Source organism: Eutrigla gurnardus (assembly GCF_963514095.1).
Source record: "Eutrigla gurnardus genome assembly, chromosome: 3".
In the NCBI taxonomy this organism is placed as follows: Eukaryota; Metazoa; Chordata; class Actinopteri; order Perciformes; family Triglidae; genus Eutrigla; species Eutrigla gurnardus.
This window is the reverse complement of record NC_139917.1, coordinates 23,057,541-23,075,849: the sequence shown is the minus strand read 5'-3', so window position 1 is coordinate 23,075,849 and position 18,309 is coordinate 23,057,541. Positions and strand designations below refer to the sequence as shown.

At 41.3% G+C, this 18,309-nt stretch overlaps 1 protein-coding gene across 2 annotated transcripts; it reads left to right on the top strand.

Moving 5' to 3' along the window:
* Window positions 1-16,696, top strand: usp53b (ubiquitin specific peptidase 53b). Of its 2 annotated transcripts, none has more exons than XM_084006126.1 (18): window positions 1-418; window positions 1,021-1,217; window positions 1,510-1,670; window positions 2,219-2,311; window positions 2,548-2,682; window positions 3,477-3,590; window positions 4,151-4,233; window positions 4,491-4,596; window positions 5,301-5,447; window positions 5,625-5,774; window positions 5,857-6,025; window positions 9,555-9,677; window positions 9,761-10,469; window positions 11,631-11,692; window positions 12,922-13,000; window positions 13,111-13,922; window positions 14,196-16,483; window positions 16,608-16,696. In XM_084006126.1, the coding sequence occupies exons 2-17, from the start codon at window positions 1,133-1,135 to the stop codon at window positions 14,270-14,272; spliced, it is 3,105 nt and encodes a 1,034-aa protein (XP_083862252.1). In that variant the 5' UTR covers window positions 1-418; window positions 1,021-1,132; the 3' UTR covers window positions 14,273-16,483; window positions 16,608-16,696. The 2 variants fall into 2 exon arrangements, with proteins under 2 accessions (XP_083862252.1, XP_083862251.1); XM_084006125.1 differs by having other exon boundaries at window positions 14,196-16,489.
* Window positions 16,697-18,309: the final 1,613 nt, after the last annotated feature.

The following is an 18,309-nucleotide window of genomic DNA, read 5'->3' as shown; positions in this document are numbered from 1 at the left end:
GCACTCCAGGCGACGCTAGGGGCGCAGTTTGACCTCTCAAGTCTCAAAACATCACTAATCCGCGTCGGACATTCTGGCACAGGCCATCACTGGCGCCGTTTGTGCAGAATCAAAAAAAGGGGAAGATTTTTTGTTGTTGTTGTTCCCCCTCCACCGAATCAACGTTGTCCCGCTGTGAGGCAGGAAAACAGCGGACACGCTGCTGCCTTGCGTGTCCGCGTCGGAGGGACTGGGGCGCTGCACCATGACGGAGAGCGCGTTACATGCGTGTGGACGTATCTGCGGCGTTTTCCAGCCAGTTTGATTTGGACGATTCCGGGGACAAGTGAGTCGGGGGGTGGATTTGCGTGTCGACAGCTGGACTCGAACTGTGGCGGCGCTTCGTCGGAGGCGTTCAAGTGTCCGCTTCCCTTTAAAGGTGAGTCGCCGGAGCACTTGTTTTTGTTGCGGCATATTTGTGCTACTGTTGCCGAGCGGGCGCTCTTCCCGTGTATACACAGTTCAGCGTGAGACTGCGACGCTGGCAGCGTGTCTGCTTGCTGCGGGAGCGGCGGGAGCTCAGGATGGTCACACAACCCCGCTCAGGAAACGTTTCGTGTCCCTTATTATGATCCATAATGCGAAAAATGGGCGCTTATGTCAGAGGCCTCTTATCACATGTTATGAAGCTGGTGCAGAAACACATGCGGGCCACCAAATGTAGGCATTAAATATGAGTTTAAATGATGAACACGTTGGAATATTAAGGGAATATGTCATTCTGTTACCCCATGAAAGGCCTGCAATCAGTAACATTGTTTTACATGGAGATTATAGCTACATTTACAAATGAGCCTATAACATTAAAATGATATGCCTGTAAAAGTGTGATCATTATTGCCCCCCCCCCCCTCCTGTGTAAACATGACAAATGTAAACAAACCAGAGCAGGATCAGATCAAAAACACTAACAATCTGTAATTGTTATAGTTAGTTGCTGTCAGTGTGGGTTCACCTCTTCCTTCCCCTTCTGTCCCTCAGATCCTGTTCACTTGCCATTCGATGTGCTGCAGCACATGGCCGAGGCTGCCCTACGGCTGATCCCGAAGATGCTTTCCACTAACTGCTCCGGAGGGGCGTGGGGGTGAAATGGATGCAGCCCATGGCCAGACCAGCGCACCAGCTCCCGCCTCCCAGCATGTCCGGCCGCAGCAAGTCTCCCCCCAACTCCGGGGAAGGTATGACATGATTCATCTGGCAAACCAGCCATCACTCACTTTGGATTAGTGATGTAACCAAAACTGTGTCCAAGATGATTTTCATCCAGGGTGGCTTATTGTGCTCCCGTAGTGCCATGTCATAATAATCACACTTTGAATCATTAGTATACATAGAAAAACACACTGACATTTATAGGTTTTAACGTGTTTGTATATTTTGTACATAATAGGATTTTAAGGTTGCACATGGGGTGTACATTGCATTAAAAGACACGACGACAGTCTTTTTGGATGTCTTTTTTTTTATCAGCTGCAGGCTCTAACTCCATGGCATGGGTGAAGATATTCAAAAAACCTGGTGGAGGCCTTAAGAAATCCTACCAGCCTGGGAGCATGCTGTCTCTCGCGCTCACCAAAGGCCTGTTGAATGAGCCTGGGCAAAATAGCTGCTTCCTAAACAGCGCTGTTCAGGTGACGAACCCCATTTTCTACCAGCTCAAATGACTTAAAAAGACTTCGGTTAAATTACTTCACACCGCTGAAATCATGACATAACTCTGTGTGCTCAGACTAAGAAAACAGCAAATTATCCTGTGAACATAACTTAGTTAGCACCATGTAAAGCTGAATTAAGTGGTTTATGATCATGGGAGTAGCAGCAGAACATTACATAAACAGCAGTATTGGGTAAAATCCTTTTTTCTACCAGGCAAAATTAATGTTTTTTTGTTGTTTTTTTAATTAATTTAACTCCTGAATACAATATCTATCTAGCTTCTGGGCTAAAATTATTTTCCTTTTTTTTTTTTTTTACGATTTTCAGAGGGATTTTTTAAATGCGTGCATAGAAAAGATGCTGGGATAAAAACAATGAGCTAAAAATGACTCAAAGCCAGGAGAAGCTAATGTAAACAATGCTGTTTGTAAGCTCTTTCTCATCTGAAATCCTTGAAAAGAGATTCTGTGTATGTCTGTATTTTAATGTTTTTTTTTTTTTTGCTGTTCACAAACCATCACAGGTGCTTTGGCAACTGGACATCTTCAGGCGCAGTTTGAGGCAGCTCTCAGGTCACTTCTGTCTCGGTGACGCCTGCATCTTCTGTGCTTTAAAGGTTTGATTCGGCACTTTGAGTTAAAGCTGGCATAATTTGTATTAATGTCAAATATTTCTAATTTATTCTAATTCTGTAGCCTTCTCTATGGTGCTGGTGATTTAAAAAAAATGATGCATTTTGATTTTATAATAACAAAATCAAATAGTCATGGATTATAATTTTGTGAGGAACAGTCATTTGAAAATACTGTTAATTTTCAGGACAGTGACGGATCGTTTGTTTGTCTATTACAGAGCATCTTCAGCCAATTCCAGCAGAGCAGAGAGCGCGTTCTGCCCTCCGACAGCCTGCGAAACGCCCTCGCTGAAACTTTTAAGGATGAGCAACGCTTCCAGCTTGGCCTGATGGATGATGCTGCCGAGTGCTTCGTACGTTGACACTGTGCCTTTGGCTTTTAATCAAAGTAACATCCAGTGGAAGTCCTTTCCACACTAACTGTGTGTTGAATAATGTTACGGTGCTTCCTCCTCTGTGACTGCAGGTAAAAGGAAGCAGAGGCCACTGACTTTATATCCAATCATCTGGTCTTCCCGTATATATAACCAAATATGATATGCGCTTACATAAAGCTAGTTGCAACCAATGTTCCGCCAAAAATATCATCCATCCAGCAATCTGGAACTTTTGTGACAAGGGAGTCAAATCAGCGGTGTTCCCTTACAAAAAGGGATTTCAATCAAATTCGCATTTGATTTCAATCCCTTTTGTAATTGAATTCCGCTCAAATTTTCATTTCACTGGGGAATACTTACAGTACAGGAGCTCAAGACACTCTACTTCTGTTTCACTCAGACGTTAAGCCCTCTTTGGATTGTATTTTGGATTTATTTGGTTAAGTTTGCCTTTTGGTCTTTGTCTGTCGAAGTGCCTCGATCATCTAAAATCCCTTTTTTTGTACGGTTTTACATGTTGTGTCTATTGAACATCTATATTGAGGGCGGATACCTCAGTGGTTCAGTCTGACTTTACATTACAAGCTATGGAATAAATAAATAAAAAGACCCTGATTCATAATCGACAACCATGTTGAAAAATGTATGACAATAGACCGACTAATTCACAGTTTGTAAGGTAAACACTGTGCAATAGTGTTGTGTAGCATGCATGTTTGCACAGATGTAATATTTGTATTTGTAATACTTATTTCTTCTTTCTATATTAGGAGAACATCCTGGAGCGAATTCATTTACACATAGTTTCAGACACTGCGACCGACGCGTGTCCATCCAAGTCCTGCATCACGCATCAGAAGTTTGCGATGATGCTTTATGAGCAGGTAACTATGTTTATCTTTTAATACTGTATGTCATGTCATCTGCAAAGAAAACAATCATAATAATATGTTTACTGATGTGTAGGGGTGAGTATTGGCAAGAACCTCACGATACGATATGTATCACGATACGATACGTATCACGATACCATACGTATCACGATACTTTGGTCATGATACGATACGTATCACGATATCACGATATTGCGATAGAAATAAAGATGAAAACACAAGTATCTGTACATCAGATGGCATTGATCAGAGGACAAATTGAGTCAAAACTATTGCATTCAAATAACTCCATTTTATTTATTCCCATGAAATTCACTGGAATAAATATTGAAAATAAAATGAAAAAGGATAAAGTACAGCATTCACAACGCGTCTAAACATGAATCTTTCAATCTTTGAAGTTGAAAAATCAATATTGTATTGGGCGGCAAAGTATCGCGATATATTGCCGTATCAATATTTTTAGTAGAATAAGTAGAATAATGATCAAGACTCCCACAGCTGCTTTAAATAAATGTTAATGACGGGAATATGTAATCTTTGTTTTGCAGTTTGTGTGTCGCTGCTGTGGTGCATCTTCAGACCCACACCCCTTCACAGAGTTAGTACATTATGTCTCAACCACTGCTTTATGGTGAGTACTTGGTTTACTGCCATGGCTTTAAAAAAAAATGGGCTAAAAAAAATAAATCAGGCCAGAGTGCTAATCCTGATACAAATGTCAAATAATTAAATACTAGAAAATGATTTGATTTTAGATCAATTCACTTCCTGTACTTTTAGCAGCCGAATCAAAACACCTAGTGTTGAATATTATTATTTGATCCTCAATTTAATTTCCCCAAAGGCTTCGGACCAACTATTGACACAACCTCTTGTTTTTCTGCACAGCCAACAGGTCGATCGCATGTCGGGGAAGAACGAGCGGCTCAGATCCGACATGTTTGGGGAATTGCTGCAGGCAGCAAACAACACAGGTGACCTCCGAAGCTGCCCGGTACGTGACATACTGTCATTCTTCACATGTTTCAATTCACAAAACAAGACGTCTTTCCCCCATTAGGCTGCTTTGTGAAAATATGCGTCTGAATTCAACCATAATTAAAGTAAGTGCTGATTCTGTACAGGCGGTTGTTAATGAATAATTGAATCGTTTAGCATGTTACTAAGTAAGATGATTGTAGCAGCTATTCAGAGTACATGGTGTGCTCTCTGCTGCGACTCTGCACTTGAAGCGACTGGAAGGAGGAGACGGTGCCAGACTAGTGTTAGGATATAAATAGCAGTAAGGGGGTATATCCACTGTTCTGTCTGTGTTCGCTGCCGCTGTCTTCCTCTTTGGTGTGCATCGGTTGGGGGAAGCTGGGTAATCTGCTCCCTTAACCCATTATTCTTCCAGAAAATCAGGAAATGTGAGCTCTAGTGTAGATTTAATGATACTGATGAGAGAAAAAAAATGTATCAATTTCACTTTTACTCGCTGCACATTTTAGATTTGTATCTTGTGTCTGATTGACTGGTTTCTGCCTTGTTAGTTTTAATCCTGTTTGATACATTTCCTTTTGTGCAAAGCACAGAAATCTGTCAATTCTGACTTAATTGGGCCTTGAAATTTACATCAAAATCACAATTTTGTTTCCCCAAATGTATGAACATTGAGATTATTGTGGACCTCCATATGTTTTTCTTCTTCCTTTGCAGAGCAACTGTGGTCAAAGTATCAAGATCCGCCGTGTGCTCATGAACTGTCCAGAGATTGTCACTATTGGATTTGTTTGGGATGCTGAGCAGTCTGATCTCACGGACGATGTCATTCGGTCACTTGGCCCACGTTTGAACCTGTGTGGGGTAAGAGCCCATGCTCACCACATTACTATGTATTATCATTTCTCTATAGACATTATCCAAATGTTACATAGAGTCAGTTTTATGCTAGAATGGCCAGTTACTCATGTACAAAACCAAAATGATCACAGCTGTCAGTGTGTTGTGATATGTGGAGATCAAAGATTTGCTCCATTTCAGCTTTTCAACCGTGTCACTGATGAAAATGCCAAACGCAGTGAGCTTCATCTGGTGGGGATGATCTGCTTTTCGAGTAAACACTACTCAGCCTTCGCCTATCACACCAAATCTTCAAAATGGATGTTTTTCGATGATGCTACTGTAAAGGAGGTTAGGAACCTCTGTGCTTTTTATCGGCTTTATCCCCGTTACTGCGTGTTACATGCTCTTATATCACTCTCTCCCCCTCCAGATTGGATCCAAATGGAAAGATGTTGCCTCTAAATGCATCAGGGGACATTTCCAGCCACTTCTTTTATTTTACACTAACCCTGAGGGATCCCCAGTGTCTAACGAAGATGCACCGAGACAAACCACCATGTGTCCTCGGTACAAAGCCCAAATCAATGGCGATGTGACAGGTGAGACAATAACTTCTGACAGACAATCCAAAATGTGTGTATTTAGACATTTTTAAGAAATTTAAATACAGCATAGACATAAGTTCTTTACAAATCTTTTACTACTTTTATATAAAAAGTGTGATATGAATGCAGCTGCTCTCTGTGATTTCTAACTTTGAAGAGCGGTAATGTTAATAGTGCATTAATCCTCTAAAAAATCCACTTTCATTATTTTCTTATATCGGGACACCTTGTCATGCATTACTGCTGACTAAACACAAACCTCATCACGGATTATCCTACTTAGACCACAGTCAGTTGCCCAAAAAAACAAGTAAATGAATCTCTTGCACCGTTTTGTTGAAAGCTTCGGATTGCGTGTTTGACATGACAACACCAGCAACGCAATCAAAGAGTCAGTGACTCTATTTTTCAGGGAATTAATTAATGAATGAACTTAGAAGTTGAGTCGAGATGGGCATAATCCACCAGAAACTGTTCAGTCAACTTAATTATCCAAGCCTACTTGCCTATAATTAATATATAGTATGTTTATTTACGTTGTTTTAGTTGTCTTCTTTGACCCGCCCTCAGAATAAATAATGATATTCACTTTTCCAACAGGAGTAAACTATTCCAGTCGTAAGTCTGCACTCCAGAAACTATGTGCATATTGTTTTAGAACGTTGATAAACTTTGGCACCATATGTTTATACATGTTTATACATGCCAATGACCCAGATCACGGTATCATAAACCACTACCATAACATAATTATATTCATGACTTGGTTCAGGTTACGCTAAAATGATCGCTTACATTATTATACACAACATTAAACTGTGTAAAGTGGCATAAAACTATCCTAGTATGCAAGCAGAAAAGGATGTTTGAGAGAGGTAACATTCGGCAGCTGATATTCTAGTCTTCGGGTTATGTACCCAATAAAATTCTGCAGGAATGCAACTGCTAACATGCCTTATATTCATATCAAACGCTGACGTAACTATGTCCTTTTATTTCTGTTTACATTTCGGTTATGTGACTGAACTTTCCACTGACATGTATGCAGTTCATATTTTCTGAATAACAGAGGTTAGTTGCTGCCAGACTGCTGCAAACTAGTGACAATCAATAAGAGATCGGTGCTCGATTTCAATTTGTCTAATAATTTAATTTCCATAAATCCCCAGTCTATTAGAGGATCGGATTTTTTTAATTTCATGAACGCGTCACTAAAAGTCTAAACGGTACGAGAATAATCGTTTCACGTTATGGTTTGTGTGTCGGGATTGTAGAGTGCTGTTAAACCACGGGGACAGAAAGACTGTCCTGCCCTGTGTGCTGGCTTGAACTTGACATGAGGATGATGCCTCTGTTGCATGCAGATTACCACCCACGCCTCCCTCCCTAATCCCTGCTCCTGTGGCCAAGCGCACTCCTGCTCCTGCTCCACGGTTCTCACTCCTCCCCGACACATTTCGGCTGTTTGCCTACGTTCATTTATACTGCTTGGGGTTTTTTTTTTTGGCGATTGCTGTTTAGATGGATTGCTTTGCTTTAGTGCGTTGCCCAGACACTTTGACTGGTATGGGACTGAATTCTTGTTTTCATGAAAATAGGAGTAAGTATGTGTTGTTGTTGTTGTTGTTGTGCTTTAGTGTTATACTAGTGTTACTAAATCTGAGAGTCTCTGCATCACTTCAGGCAACATGATGTAATGTGGACTGGTTAATTACTTGGCTGTTGTGGAGGAGAAACTCTTAATTCTCATCTAAATCTAGCTTCCTTTCTCAGTGGAACTACTTAAATGTCAGCATTAGGCTACATGAACAAATCTGGACATCCACTACGGCTTACTCACTGCTGTTACTCACCGCTGTTGTGACATCCAACAGTCATGCTCATGCACTTAGCATCGCGCTTTCCTTTTTTATATATATATATACTGTCGTGTTATATTGTATTTCACTGTAGATCTTCACTACGATTTGAAACGGCGTCTTCAAGCGCGGTGCTAATTAAACCAAAACGCAAAGATAAAGGGAGGAAACGGTGCTAACCGGCGAGCAAGGAGGAGTTTGGATGAAAACGAGACAGACAGTGCAGCTGTCTGGTGAATGTGCTGATTCGGAGACAGATGTTCACACTTCACAGCGTGTCTTGTTTCTCACAGGGGTTTGCAAATGTGGCAGGAGTAATGTGTTTTAACATCGCTAACGAAGCTCTAGCATCTGTTCTTTTCTGAGATCGTTTTTGTTGTTCTGTTCTCCTGCCTCGTTTACAGCAAAGATTCAAGGTGAGAGTGCCAGACTGCGAATAAATAGCGTGGCGAGGTAGCCGACCCCGGTGTGAATTTGTCTGAGCCTAATACATGATGCTGCAGGGCTATCACATATGCTCCAGCACCTCTGGCAAACCTCATATGTCACGCTGTGCGTGTTAGAATGTTGTTGTTGTTGTTCATAACGCATGGTGTATTATGCAGGTAATTTAGGACATAATAGCAGTAATTGAAATTGGGTTTCTACTTTAGAAACATTTCTTGCTTTTCCTTTGAAACCAAAAAGAGACCTTTATATCTGAACTACTTTCTTCTTCTTGGGAAAAATGTCCAAAATGGTGCATTTTGACGAATAAAATTCATATCAAGGAGCTTCAGTCAAAGGTTTTATTTCATTAAAAGAAAGAACAAATATGTATCTTTATCTGGTATAAATCCCATTAGGATCATCAAGTGCCCACTTGGTCATTTGGGGGTCCAAATATGGGGTTCCAAAAGAGTCACCTCTGCCCGGGAGGGTTTTTGGACCCCCATAAAACCCCCACCAGTGGTACCATACCCTTCAAATTCATTTTGGCAAGAGCAAAGGTCCCAAATACAACAAATAATCGTGTTTAGAATAAATGTGATCATTCATCGTGGTGCTAGGAGCACCCAAAAAGTGAAAAATAATTTTGGCCGTCAAAAACAAATTGGACTTTGGTGACCCACCTCTCACCCAAACAGTAAGGAATGTTGATTCTGCCTGTAGAATTGTGAAGTACACATTACAATAAACTAACAGAGCAATTCTCAGCCTTCTATCACTATTAAAACAGAAGTTATGGGCCTCCAAAAATGCCAACAAATGAAATGCGAAATTCCAATGTGTCAAAAAGGGGTGTGGCACTTGAAACTAAAATGGACGCCACGGGCAAACCGTTTGAGATATTGACCTGAAACTTCAGATTCCCTCGTTTGGTAACATAAGGCATATTTTCACCGCTTTTCAGCAAAATCTGAGAGGTGTCATGTACATGATACCCCAATTTTGGCTGTTTTCACATGGAATGACCCTTACGTGTTTTCATTGAATTGTTATATGTTTGTGTTAATGTGTGAAAGTGTGTTACGTGTGCTGCTGCCTGTCTTGGCCAGGACAGTCTTGGAAAGGAGATTTTTAATCTCAATGAGTCTTTTTCCTGGTTAAAGGTTATATAAATGGATATTTAAGAAAAGTCCATAAGAAACCATTCATCTGCCATTTCTATCATTTCCCCACAGTGAAACATCCCCTTGGCAGCCCAAACAAATTCCAGGAACCTTTCATGGAGGCTTTGCAGAGACCAAGTGAATCATCGAAAAAGGATCGAGGGCATCGGAAAACGGACCCCTCACAACACAAAGGTAGCATCTGGATCATTGTGTCTGCATCACAGGTAACCCATGTACGTGAGAGCATGCAAATAACCTGCGTGCGTTCTCTCTAGAGATGGCACACGCAAGATCTTCATCTCCTCCGGAGAACGGGCCGAGGCCTCCTGCGGACCAGAAGCTCAAAACATACCCGCGCACTGAGAAGCCTTCAAACCATTCAGGCAGAGGCTCTCAGGAGCCACGTGGACAGTCCTTCAGTACGCAGAGGAACAACACTTCCCCGTGTCGCCACGATCAGGATAGCTGCCAGGAGCAATGGGAGAAAGGTGGAGGCGAAGGGAGCCGCAATAAACCCAAGGCCACTTGGAGACCCGTCCGGGAGGCGTTGAACGTGGACACCGTGCTGAACGAACTGGAGCAGCGGCGCCAACAGCAACACGACAGCCCCCGCCACGCTAAGCCTTCGTCCCAGGAACGGGCGCACGCCGAACAAAGCAGAGACCGCGAGCGGGACTACGTCCGAGCCAGAGACGATAAGAAGCAAAAGTGTTTGATGACGATTTACGAGGACGAGCAGCGGCACGAGACCGAGAGCCACAGCTCCGTGGAGTCGGAGAGCAGGGCCAACCAGCAGAGGGGCACCAGGCTTAAGGGGGGCCCCAAGACACTGCTGCGTAGTGACACCTGGACCATCCAAAGGACAGAGTCCGGCTATGAGAGTAGCGATCGCCTCAGCAGCGGCTCCACCAATCCTGATTCGCCTGGCATCGAGGGCTTTGTGGTTAAAGACCCGAGGTCAACGCCAGAGGCACAGCTGCAAGGGTAAGACGCATTGTTTTCTATTTGTTTATTAGGACAGATGGAGGTTTCATATTCAACAAATAGGAGCATTGGAAGGTGAATAAGGAAGTTATCATTTCTGGGTGTCAGTTTGAAGGATCACAATTCACAATTTTTCTCTCCGTCTTAAAAACAATAGTCAGGTTCCCATTTTAACATTGAAGCTGGGTTTGTTTGTCATTCTGGAGAAAATCTTGTTTATATGAGCATCAGTCCAAGTTTAATTGAGGGTAAATACTGTCCTATAAATAACTTGTCTCTCTCACATGCTTTTCAACCATTTCTCAGCACACTTCCTTCAGTTCCTTCTTCCACCAGTTTGTTCTGCTGAGATTCGTGATGCGTGTTGACACTGCTGTGTACGCATCATCACTCCGAAATACTTTTGATTTCCTTGGAAACAAGGCTGAAAACTGAACTGCATAAGGAGACCTAACCTTTCAAATAACTTGTGCTATTAATGATATCAATGCATCAGGAAGAAAACTGAAAACTTGAAGCAAACCTTAAGTTTATATGATCTACACGGATCAATCCTTTCAACTTTTTAGGAGAGACTTTTGTTGAACACTTTAACATTTTATTTCCCTAAATGAACAAAAGTATCCATGCTATCATTACTAATGATAAAGACGTTAAGTTGGGGTTTATAAGTGAAGTGTTGCAGCTGTAAATGCTTGTGTGTGGTTCACTCATCTGTATTTATCTGGACATAACTTTATTATGGTGACTGTAAGAGAAAGTGGCATAATCAGGAAATACCGGTTATTATTATATTTTTAAAAATCTCCCCAAAATGCACACGGTGCACAATTAATGTCAGTCAAATTTGTGAAGTATTAAACATTCAAAAGTTAATTGTCACCAAATAAAAACGAAATCGATACATGCAGCTATACCCAAGGCCTACAATGCAATAATTATACAAATAATAAAATGTTTTTATTTTTTGGACATTTAAATCCAAGTGGACCCATGCAGACCCCGTGTTTTCCCCCATGGTGCTTTGCAACATTTGGTGCCTCAGAAGACCACGAAAGACTGTTTGTTTGCTACTTTGTTTTTGCAGAGAGCTTTTTTTCAAAATACTAATTGACTAACCATGAAAACTTGTGTAGAATAATTTTAGTCTTTTATTTTCAGTCAGCTGCACCAAAAAGGAGGCGATGCCAAATCAAGTGTAACGTCCTCACTGTCACACAATGGTAAGTTCCAAGATTTTAAGAGATTCTTAAACAGAAATGATGGTGTTTTAAAAAAACGGAAGGTGATAAAAGGAAAAAGAAGGATAGAATGAGAGACGCCACCAACCAAAGTAGCGTGATGTGAAAATGAACGTAAATCAGTTTTATCTCACGTCTAATTCCAATGATCTTACAGTAGATCAGATTTGTAAATAAAAGATATACCAAAAAAGTGCAATAAGTGTTTATTATCTATGCACGCCCCATGTAGTTTAATTTCAGAGAGAAATAAAAAGTTCCTACTCTCTTTCTCTACATGTCTCTTGGTGTAACGGATGATAATGTGAGAGTAATTGAAGACTGATTTCTGAGCCTGGACCGGCTCCTTCACCTCTTCACCCATTCAGCCATTAATCTGATGATAATCCCACAAAGCTCATTCAGAAAGCACAGCTGGACGTGGCTGCCGGCATTGTCATAAATATCTTTCTTGTTTCATGCGGTACTCTGCTGCACTCGATGCTTTATCGAGGCTGTGTGCATCTCGAGCCAGCGTTTTCCGACAGACAGCTAGAGCTTTTATCCTTGCATGGGCCTCTCCGGGGCAACAGCGAAGAGAAAAAAAAAATGACACATCTATTTTTAAAGGGAAAGGAATTCAGCACCACGCTGGGTGAGCGTGCTAACTGGTTCATCCAGCTGTGAGAAAGTGAAGTGTGACTTTGCGCTCTGCTGCTGCCACCTGGTGTCCTGAGCGGTTATCGCTTTCGTAGTCGGTGATTTTGTCTCCGCCTGGTCTCTTCTTTTGATTGATTTTGCTTTATTAAGTGTGTGCCTAGTTCATAACTAGGAAAACAAATTAGGAGTAGGTGGTAAAAGGGAAAAGTGATTCTGAATTATGAGTCTAAAATTCTAAGATTCTGACTTAATTCTCAGGATTCTCTAAATACTGAGAAAACGAACCATTAATGTCACGCATCACACTCCAATCTTGTTTTTTCACAAGTCTCTTATCGTCGTCCTGTTTTTTTTTATGCTGAATGATTTCTCATTTGTTGTGTTCTGGAGATTTTCATTTTAGTATTGTAGTTTAGAAGATTTCTATGTTAAAACATACATTATCTCCTATTATAATTACAGTATTTAAATAGTTATTTGCAGGATTTTCCAGTCCTATAGAGATATGGGTTTTTTTTTTCTTCTTTTTTTTCTGTCACTATGTTTTGATATGTTGTTTTTATATGTTTTAGGCAAACATCAACCCAAACCTCAGGGAAAGAACCATGACCAAGTTTCACATTCACATCTAAAGTGCAGTCCAAGTTCGAGGTAGTGCCCTTTATCCAAAACTGTACACGATTTGTTCTAATGTGTATGTGGACTCATAAATTTGGATTTCCATTATACTAAACAATAATTCCCATCATTCTCTCCTGTAGACGGAAATCAAAGTACACTTCCAGCACCTCCAGAAAAGCCGCCTCCTCGGAGAGGGAGTCCGCCGGTTCAGACAGCAGGCAGAGCGAGCAGCAAGAGCTGCAGACCAACTGCAGAGGGCACGCTGGAGAAAGCACGGCCCTGAGGCACATGGCGAAGACCAGCAGCTCTGAATGGAACAGCTCCGATGATCTTGCTCTCTCGGAGCCCGAGGACAGAGAAAACGCCGTCGCCCCCGAGTCCCAGTGTGCTCATCCGCCCCTGCAGCACCACCCTCCCAGCAGTGTGACGGCAGAACCTCTGCAGCAGAACAACCAGCGTCAGCTCGCCCCCACGGGGTCGCCCCACCTCCGACCGACCCCGCGGACCTCACCTCACCAGGGGGAAGCGAGCCACGCGGCGTTTCGTCCGAGGATGCTCCAAGAACCCTTCCCCCCTCGTCTTCCATCCGCGTCCTACGTCAGCCCTCACAGGAGGCCCGATGTCTCGGGCCTCAGGACCTTCTCGGACGCGAGCTCCAAGTCGGGGTCGGACCCGGAGAGGAGCACGCCGTCGTCGTGCGACAGCGAGGAGAGGCCGGCCGGCTGCAGAGTGGAACAGGCGGCGCCGGCCCAAGAGGTCTCTCTGACGACGTACTTCACCGTAGATAACTGCATGACGGAAACATACCGTCTGAAGTACCACAACCAGAGACCTCTTGTCCTCTCAGCCACGGCGCCGCGGACGCTGGTGGTGAGCGAACGCAGAGACGCCGGCCACGCGCTGCCCTCTGACACATACTCACAAGATGTGCCAAAAGCCAGACCTGAAACAAGTAAGCCCCTCTAATACGCCAAGCTGACCACATACTGTAATATGCCATTGATTTCTGGATCAATGCTTAGGAAGAACCTAGATTTACACATACATTACAAAAAATGTCAGTATTTCACCATATGTACATATAAAAATCACAATAAGGTTTTATCTCTATTGCCCGCTCCTACCTGACAGTTATTGGAAAAGACAAAATGAGGATGTTTTCTCCTAAAACTCCTAAAATATAATTTAAACCAGATTATTTTTTTTGTTTTTTGTTTCTTTACAGGCCATAATAGCAATAAACCCACTGCAAAATGGAACCCAGTGACAGCCAAAGGACTGGACGAGCGTGGTTTTTTATGAGTGTTACTTGGTAAGGTGTGTTTACATGGAGGGGGGGACGGTGGTCAGTACGAACTGGATGCCAAAGAGTTTACAGAATGGAAATGTGTCTTGAGGCGCGACTTCTCCCGTTTGAGTGGAATTTATTTATGCAAGCTTGTCACACGACTGAAAGCTGTTTCTAAATCGGTTCGTTTGACGGACGATCGACGTCCCGCACACTGTAACGTCTTCCGTCGTCCCGCAGCGTCTCTGCAAGAAGATTTACTTTTAACCAAACTCGTGACTGTTTGCACAAAAGGGTCCTTGAGTCTTTTATTTGTTCTTTAAATCGAGTTTAAATTGATTTATGCAGAAGTGCTGCAATATATTCAGAGTTTTGGTGCGTTAGACTGATTGAGAGACTGAACTGTAATTATAAAAAGACGAACTAAGGAAGTATGATGACATATCGCAGCATGTCCACGAGGAAAGATGCATTTTAGGTACTTTATCAGAATATGATGTCATTCTACACAACAAAATAAATCCTACAGGTCGAGCGATACTTGGGCAGCTTTCCAATTTTATGCACATGGAGGGCTCTAGGTCACCAGGGAACAGACATTGCAACACTCACGTTCATATATTCTGTTACTGATTGGTTTGAACCGTTATCACATATCAGTAATGTTACGACATTTATGTGTTAATGAATGACTGAGGGCTGTCCCGTACCAAAAAACTCTTCTGCTGTCATTCGTTAATATGTATTGATCATTCTGAATTTTTTTTTTTTTTTTTTTTGCATGACTGTGTTCACTTTCTGGCACAAAATCCTTCAATTTGTTGACCCCGACGTTGTGTAGTTTGGGGCGGCCCTCGTGTTATTTAGCAGGTCGATGTAGCGTACGACCCGCGTCACCTTCTGTATTCAACCTTGGATTGTGCTGGTCCTTGTAATCTTTTTATTTATTTATTTATTTATTTTGTAATTCACAGTGATGTCAAATTGTATTTTTTCAGTCTTCCTTTTAAAGTAGACAGATTTGAACAGGTCTGTATTTGCAGGTATTTTTTTATAACGATGCCAATATAATCATTCTCGTTTGTCAGACTGATGTTCGGAAACCTGCATGTGGCCTTTACAGAATCTTACTAGCTGTGTGTGCAGCATAAGCATGAGCATGATAGGCTTCGAGTCCATCAAACATAGCCCCATTGGATTTGACTGAATAGTAAATAAAAATCAACAAATTAAATAGCAATTTACAGTTAATTTGGAAACTAGTTAAACACTCCCTACCTTTGATTATGAATCCATTGTAAATATAAACACATGATGCAAACAATACTGACATACTATGCATTCATTCAAAAATAACTTTAAGATTCATTTAAAAGCAGGTTTTGGTATTTTAAGGCTTTATTTTCTGTCCGAAATCCACAAGAACAGATAAAAATCTGTATTTTTTCATGTTCATGTATTTATCAATTTACTTTTGCGCCCACTAGATTGCCACATCTTTTCCTAAACATCCTTTATGCATATCTTTTTTTTAATTTTGCATTCTGTGTGTCCACAGTAACCTTTGTTCAGGTGTTTCTAGTCCCACATTAAGCCCCTACGTTGGCTGTGTTTGTGTTTGTCCACTAAACGAGGGTGTTTAGAGATTTATGTGTGTGTGTGTGTGTAAACCACACCTAAACTGATTGAGCATCCCCTTGCATTTGTCATGGTTTATTTATTGACACTGTTTAAATTGAAGAAAGTAACTGAGCTATTTAGAATTTCTTTACCTGAGCTGTTCACTCATTCAAAAGACATAATATAAGGATGCCATGACACGCTGTTAATATAAAATCACTAAACTCCTGGATTAGATGAAGCTCAGTTGGAGTATATAAACCAGATTGATATTAATGTTATCTCACCAGCAAAGTGTTTATTTCATTCATGCTTTCTTATGTGACTAATGGTTATAACATTCACTTACAGTTATTTTTCCTGTTATTGACTTATTGTCTTTCTCTGCAACGATAGCAATTGTTTTCACAAATTGTATTTTACATTTTGAACTTTTGTGTCTTCATTTAAATCCAGAGTGCCTTGACATTTTTCAGCGAGTATTTGTGATCGAAGCCACATGAGAGGAATGAAGGTGATGTCGTGTAATACTTTTTACATATGCAATGCTAAAAGTGACATATCTGATGAGGCGTGTGTGTGTGTGTGTGTGTGTGTGTGTGTGTGTGTGTGTGTGTGTGTGTGTGTGTGTGTGTGTGTGTGTGTGTGTGTGTGCATGCATGTATGTGTGTGTGTGTGTGCGTGTGCATGTGTGTGCGTGTGTGTGTGTGTGCGAGAGACAGAGGGCAGGGATTTGTGCCAGATGCAATTTGAGTAAAAGCCCTTTCAGACTGGGAAGTTCCAACAGCAGCAGTGAAGTTCACGTTGCATCCGGCTGCACTTTGGCAAAACAAATTTGACATGTTTAAATGTCGGCAGCAAAACTAAACCTTCCCATTTTGAAAGAGCTTTAATATATAATAACTGGCAGATTTAGTTGGGTTCATAAATGTGCAAGCATGTGTGTGTGTGTGTTTGTGTGCAAGCTTGGAAACAGAAGCTGACACTTGTTCTTCCTTTTGCACCCGTGATCCATAGTCTTCAGTCACAGAAAAGCTTCATATACTCAAAGGGCCTGTTTGGCAGTTTGTCCTGTGTCCCAAAAACGTCACAGTTGGCATTGCATCAATCCATATCTTTGATTATGTGTTAATTATGCGGGGACAGAACCTCATTACACCGTATTGCATCAACACTCCTGAGCAAAGTAGAACTTTCCCTGTTGTGTCACTGATTTGATCTGATAAGTAGCTGGCTGATCTGGCCTGATGTGTTGGAACTGTATGACTCACTGAATCCTATTGTCATGCCTCTGAGTGTGGCGAGGATTCGGCCTGACATTACTGTTGAACTGAGTTGTTGGTGCTCCAGTGAACGCTTCATGACTTGTGTACAGATCAATTTCAAGAAACATACAAATCTGTCTACACTTTATATTTTTGTAGATAATATATATTTATTTTTATTCATTGTTGAATAAAGTTTAAATTATTGTATCACTCTCAAATAGGCCCCTTCACTGTGTGTGTTTTCTTTAGCCCTTTTCCTTAACTGAATGGAGTGCATCTCTGCAACTGCAAGGTCTATAATCGAATAATCATACCTGGGGGGGAAATATTACAGATGATCTTATATAAGAGCATTAAAAAACTAGAAAAAAAAGACTGTAAAATGTAATTTATGTCTATAATTCTACAATATATAACACAATATGTGTAGAGAATATAAATAAATAGAAAAATAATGAGAAATAAAAGCAATATGTGCATCAAACACATACAATATATAACCACAGTGTAAATACATTAGTAAAAATGATGTGTGTTACATATAAATGCAAGGATAGGGCACATATTTGAAATGTATAATATAAATGCAGAGTTGTACAGTTGAATTATTGTAACATTTATTGTGTAGTTAAATTATTATTGCACATGAAAGTAATGGGGGTGCTACTACGACATGATTTCATCTTGATATCATATGTAGGTAGGACTTTGTGAGGTGTAAACATCTGTATACATGTCACTGGGTCAGACTCGGCCTAAATAACACGGCATAAATTAAAGATTGAATTCCCGCCTTACAAAACTTAGAGTGGAGATTCCCTTTGGAACGACCCCAAACCTCTAACAAACAACATCAGGTTACCCGTTCACTGATGCTAATAACGTGAAGGAGAGCAAAGTAGGACAGATTTGTGAGTAAAACTAATGTAATTTAAATATCTCATAGGTAGTAGTTCCATTGGGCTATGTGGGGAATAAGTGCAGTACCGCGACGAGTCCACCAGATGGAGACATCGGCCGTGTTTTCACATGCAAGGCTGAGGGTCGGCGGCTCCATGGAGGAAGGCCAGATGTTCCTCCACGCAAATGAATACAGACGCTGGAAACGACTCAATAAAAACCATTTGATATGCCCTTGAATACATTTTTTATCACGAAACAAC